The sequence below is a fragment of the Mus caroli genome, unplaced genomic scaffold (genome assembly GCF_978045245.1).
Source record: "Mus caroli unplaced genomic scaffold, Mus_caroli_1 scaffold_20, whole genome shotgun sequence".
NCBI classification, from domain to species: domain Eukaryota; kingdom Metazoa; phylum Chordata; class Mammalia; order Rodentia; family Muridae; genus Mus; species Mus caroli.
The window spans coordinates 13,685,296-13,691,295 of record NW_028227275.1 but is presented as its reverse complement, the minus strand read 5'-3'; the positions used below and the strand labels follow the sequence as shown (position 1 = coordinate 13,691,295).

Genomic DNA, 6,000 nt, shown 5'->3' with positions numbered 1-6,000 from the left:
AGTGACCCAGAGGTTATCCTTAAGGGAGTGTCACCACTCCAGAAGCCGACCTTAAACATAATTTCCTTTTTATTTTTTGAGACAGGGCTTCTTTCTGTAGCCCAGGCTAGTCTCGAACTCGTTATCTTTCTTTGTCAGCTTCCCCAGGGCTCCACCACACCTACCTTTTAAACATTTTTTTTTACAACCTATGTTTGCACTACCTTCATATTGAGTAAATATTGTGCACTTGCTGGTGCAAGCCCTGTGCAAAGGGTTTCCATTTATTGTCTCTTTTGATCTATGCCGCAACGTTTCAGTAAGGACTATGGGGATCATAGGAATGGGGACTCGGATGCTGTATTCAAAGTCACTGAACTATGGCTCAAAGCCCAGGCTCTCGGCTCTCCCTCTCCCTGGACTCTTGTATGAGTTCCGAAGCGGAAACAGTCCACTTTCAGGCACCGACAAGCATAGCCTGCTTTCCCGCGTCCCCCTTGTGCAGAATGAGGCAACATCCGCCAGCGCAATCAACAGGGTCGCGAGACCTCGCCAACGACGTCGTGGAGCCACCCGGCTCGGGCTCGCAGAGGTCAACGCAAAACCCTCGAGGCGGATGGAAGCGCTCAAGCCTCCACCACACCTCCCGCCGCAGGCGCCACCGAGCCGCCGCGCCGCCAGCCCGGCGGAGCCAGCGCGCGTGCGCGGGGCCAGAGGGTACGCCCTCGCGAGCGCGCGGGGAGCGGGGAGAGGGGCGCGTCACCGCGCGGGCGAGCGCGCGCGCGGCCGAGGAGCTCGGGCGCGCTGCGAGTCGGCGTCGGCGTCCGTGCGCGCTGCGGGCCGAGGCTGTGTGGGCTGAGGCGACGAACGAGGCGGCGGCGCCCCAGAGCCGAGGGGACGCGCGGGTGTCGCGCAGTGGGAGCGGACGCTTCGGAGCAGACGCGGGGCCCCGGCGGGAGAGCTTGGCTTCGCCGCTGCGCGCCTGCCGGGCGCCGGCCGCTTCCCGGGTCCGGAGCGGCCGCCGCCCCGGGAGACGCGCGGTGACACGGGCCTAAGGCGCCGCGGGCCGCGGGCGTCCGCGCCGCTCGGACCCGTGCGGCCCGGTGCGGCCCGGGGACGAGCGCCGGGGCAGGTGCAGCCCCCGGGGCCCGCGAGCGAGGTGCCCACCGTGCCGCTCGGCCCGTCCCGGCTCGCGGCGGCCGCGCGCCCCACTCCGGGGCCGGAGCCCGGTCGGCGCCCCGCCTTCTCCGGGGAGCGCCGGGCGGGAGCGGCCCGGACCCCGGGCTCGCGCGGGAGACGACGCGCCACAAACTTTGCCTTTTATTGTTCCTAGCCCTTTAAGGGCAAGGGGCTCTGCTGGGCTTGGAAAAATGTCCTTCTTCAATTTCCGTAAGATCTTCAAGTTGGGGAGCGAGAAGAAGAAGAAACAGTACGAACACGTGAAGAGAGACCTGAACCCCGAAGAGTTTTGGGAGATTATTGGAGAACTGGGCGACGGAGCCTTCGGGAAAGTCTATAAGGTAAGAGGGAGAAAACGGGAAGTTGGCTTAGGAGGAGATGAAACGCCCGCCTGTCCGGAGTGGCACGAGGACTTCACCCCAGCAGCCCTTCCCGTGACTTGCCCGCTCCTTGGCTTTGTAGGTTGAAACTTCAGCTCAGCATCCAAGCCGTGGCTCGGAGGGTAGGGCTTACGGAATACCTTGGGGCCGGATGCAGTTTCAGGAGTGATGGGTCTGCAGTCTAAACCCTGTCAAACTTCCGAATTTAATGGGAGGATCCGGCGGTTGCGGCCCTCGAGAGTCTTTTAAAATCGGAAACTCATTAGCTTCTCCCTGTGCTGATGTTTGTTTACTAGTGGCGTTTGCATGTGTGCATGAAGCAGGTAACTTTTTGGAGATGGGGACTATAATTCAGATAAAACGAGCAAAAGGTGCTTGGCCAGCTTGGAGTCTGTTCTTGAGTTGGTTGCTTGGCCACATGGGATGGAATTTCTGACAACATTTCCAGAAGATCTTCATTTCATCCTAGTTTTGAAATTCGATAAGCATTGGCTAGAAGGCAATACCAGTGCTTGAGGAATCAGAAAACTACACGAGTATTTATGTATTTCAATAGAGGTCTGATGTTTCTACACAAAGGTGTGAATGTTAACTGTTTACCCTGTCCTAGGAAGTATATGAATGATGTCATTGGAATATTTACTTCCTGAAGGGCGAGGTTTTTATGAGCCATAGTTTAGGGGTAGGACCCACAGGCTGCCTAGAAGTGAAAACATAGATGCAAGACTTTCCATTCTCACACAAATTGTATCTTATAAAAGCCCTGAGAAGTGGCAGTGTCCACCTGCTCATGGACGGAGACACTGAAGCTCACAGACAGTTCATGGCCACCTTGATTCAGTCTAGCCTTGAACTCAGGCCTCTGTGCCCGTATGTAGTAGTGTTTTTTTACTTTTAACTCCATTCAGTCGAAAGCATGTCCTCTACTTTCTAAGCACAGCACACTTTGTCTTGTAATTCGTGCCTTGAATGCATTCTGTCAAAATTCCGGTCTTTTTTTTTTTTTTTAATCCAGTCTGAAAGACACACTTTGATTGCTTGCTCTATGTGTTTTCAGAACATCTTGTTCACATGGCTACTGTAGCACTTGTCACATATTATAATTGACATTTTCATGTTTATATAATAAAATTAAGGCCCAAAGTTTCACATTTGAATCTATGCCTCAGCATTTGTTGAAATGAAACAATGTATGTTACCTTTAGATGAATGCTATTGAAAGTCAGCATATAGTATGGTTTCAGCAAGAGCTTACTGTTGAAGATGATGCACGGCAGAAGGGCATGTAAGGGTGGTAGGAAGTCATCCTGGGGAGACTCCTTTAAGTACTGGCCGTCAGAGCCAGCTTGGTGGTCATGACCAAAATAACCACCTCTTCCAACTTCGATTTTCTTAGTTCTAAAACCATAGGTTTCCTTAAACATTTCTTCAGATCTTTCCACTTATTAATGTCCTCTGAATATGCAGTTACTGAGGAAAGGCGACGATGAACTCACAAGGGACCTGGAATCTTGTAGTGAGAAGGTGGTTGGTGGTTGCGAAGTTTTCATGGTGGGAAGACATTTCATCCACTATAAACGGCATAGCATCAAGAGCATGGCCTTCTATACTAGAGTATTTCTTGCTCTCCGCAACTGTAGTCTGTGACTGACCTTGGGCAAGGTACTTATTTATTCAGTGGCCTACTCAGTATCTGTAGTATAAATACATAGAAAGTATAAGGCAGCCAGAAGGAGTTCAATAAATGGTACAAATTTCTGTTATTGTCTGTAGAGGTTATAGAAGCAAAATATGGGATGGGATAGAGGAAAGGGACCCAGTAGCTATTGACTTGGTTTCTAGGGCAGCTGTGCAGTTTTACTCTGCAGAAGATGATGTATAATCCCATCGCAACGTTAGTTGAAATTTCCTAAAAAATTTGAGACATTGTGTAGTTCAACATTACCAAGTGCCTAGCATAATTCCTGGGGGCTTAACGATTGCTTTAAAATGATATTGACTAACATAAATTCTTTGTGTCTGTTTTTGAGGAGTTATGTAGGAATTTTTGTTTTGTTATTTGTTTTAAAAAATTACATTTTAAGCTTATCTAACTTTGGCCTTCTTTTTCTTTTATTTATTATCATTATCATTATTATTATTATTTTTTTTCCGAGACGGGGATTCTCTGTGTAGCCCTGACTGTCCTGGAACTCACTCTGTAGAGTAGGCTGGCCTTGAACTCAGAAATCGACTTTCTTTTTCATTTTTCCAAAAGTTGTTTATTTTTCAGAATTCTCTGGAAGTTGTGAACTTATGTGAGGGAAACTAGACTTCTTTTTGTAGGGTGGATGCTATCAGACCGTAATATTTTTGGTAGTGTGCAGTAGACAACTATTTTGAAACTTGATTCCAGCTACCATTTGCTTATAGAAATTGGTGACTGTTAAAAGGTTAAATCATAACTGGGCAGTCATGTTATGTTCTTAGTTTTAAAATCGACTTCCCATCATATAGTCTCACTCCTGTATGGCTCTCACATTTACTGGCATGCTTGGAAAATCACCACTGTTTTAAATTTGTTTTCTTTTTAATGTAGTGTGGTTAGATGTAAATGAGGATATATAATATCCTTCATTTAATCAGAAACAAAAAGATGATATAAAAATATGTATTGAGTAGCAAGTCTAGAAACTGTTTTACCTATTAAAGTCGTTGAAAGTCCTGGCTCTGTGCTGTGTTGCAACTGACAGGCCTATACCTTTTATAAAGTAGTGAAATATGTAATTCTTGTAAGTGTGTATGTGTTTAGCTGATAATAAAATAAATTTACATTGACAACATCAGGGTCAAGGAGTTCTGTTGCACCTCAGACTCTCAGTTTAGTTTTACAAGTGTTTGAGCATTATAAAAATAGAATCACATTAAGAGTATGCTGTCTTCCCTTTCAGAATCATTGTTTGTTACGTGACCTTGGTTATTATCTGTCGCTGTGGTTAGTTCATTTTCATTGTTGTGCAGCATCCGTTATAGGGTTATATTGCAGTCATTTGACGTTTTACTGCTAGTAGGCATGTTGGTTGTTTCTAAAGTTTCTTTTTTTTTAAAAGATTTATTATGTGTAAGTACATCGTAGCTGTCCTCAGACACACCAGAAGAGGGCGTCAGATCTCATTACGGATGGGTGTGAGCCACCATGTGGTTGCTGGGATTTGAACTCAGGACCTTCGGAAGAGCAGTTGGTGCTCTTAACCGCTGAGCCATCTCTCCAGCTCTGTTTCTAAGTTTTGATGCTGACATAAATCGCTAGGATACTTCACAAAGACTTAATTTGGGAATGGCATGGCTGTGTTTCTGGAGAAGTATGACTTTAATTTTACTAGTAAACTCAGTAACTATACTACATTCCTGCTGGCTGTGTAAAGATGTCTTTGATTTTCATTCTTGCCAACATTTGGTACTTTTAGAATTTTTGACCATCTGATTATTAGTAAATGCTTTTTATGTTTGTTGTAGTTTAAAATTTTTTTTTGTATTCCATTCTTTTGTTCATTTCCTTGTTAATACCATTTTGCATCTATATGTAGTATACACATTTGTAGTAGTATATTCCAAACGTGTACATATATATAATTTTAACTGTTTTCCGTTTTGGTATCATAAATACCTTCTCATTCTGTACTTTGTCTTTCTATTCTCATTACAGAGTCTTTGCTGAGAGACTTTTCCAAGTCAGAAGAGTATAATTTTTCAGTTTTTTTCTTTTCAAGCTAATGGTGTTTTTTTTTCCCCCCGAGACAGGGTTTCTCTGTGTAGCCCTGGCTGTCCTGGAACTCACTTTGTAGACCAGGCTGGCCTCGAACTCAGAAATCCGTCTGCCTCTGCCTCCCGAGTGCTGGGATTAAAGGCATGCGCCACCACGCTCGGCTGCTAATGCTTATTTTTAAGGCATTCTTTCCTAAACCAGTATCATGAAGGTATTCTACTTTATCTTCCAAAAGCTTTAGAATTTTACCTGTAACAAGTCCAAAGTTTGCATAGACTAAGTTTTTGTGTGTGGCATGAGGTAGGGATCCAGTCCTGTTGTTGCATTCCTGTCCTCCCACCAATCAGGATCTCTCCCTTAAGGACTGTTGCTGCTCTGGAGTGTTTTCTCTACTATATATATCCACTGCTTTCTGCAGTTTTCAATTTATCAGTCTATTCCTATCTCCCTACCACACTATCATAATTAGAAAAGCATTAAAGTAAGTTTCTATTAGAGTAAGACAGCCCCTCATTTTTTTCAAGTCTCTAGTATATTCCTGGCCCCTTACACGTCCATGTTTGTTTTAGAAATACCTTGATTGAAGTTCAAAACAAACAAACATCAACAACAAAAGAAAAAGCCAACAAAAATCCCACAAACCATTGTGCTGTTATTGATGTTATTGAATTTATGCGTTAATGTTGAAAAAAAATCACGATGTCTTGCTGTGTGTAG

At 45.3% G+C, this 6,000-nt stretch overlaps 2 protein-coding genes across 3 annotated transcripts in view; one reads left to right on the top strand and one right to left on the bottom strand.

Moving 5' to 3' along the window:
* Window positions 1-605: 605 nt before the first annotated feature.
* LOC115029982 (uncharacterized) lies at window positions 606-1,310 on the bottom strand (the record flags this gene model as incomplete). Its single annotated transcript, XM_029472480.2, has 1 exon — window positions 606-1,310. A coding segment is annotated over one exon (705 nt), but the record flags the coding sequence as incomplete, so codon positions are not given.
* Slk (STE20 like kinase) overlaps window positions 1,177-6,000 on the top strand; it is a 59,387-nt gene continuing 54,563 nt past the window's right edge. For both annotated transcript variants that reach the window (XM_021151432.3, XM_021151431.2), the window contains exon 1: window positions 1,177-1,499. In XM_021151432.3, the coding sequence (XP_021007091.1) occupies window positions 1,350-1,499 (150 nt within the window). In that variant the 5' untranslated portion in view covers window positions 1,177-1,349. The remainder of the gene's footprint in view (window positions 1,500-6,000) is intronic.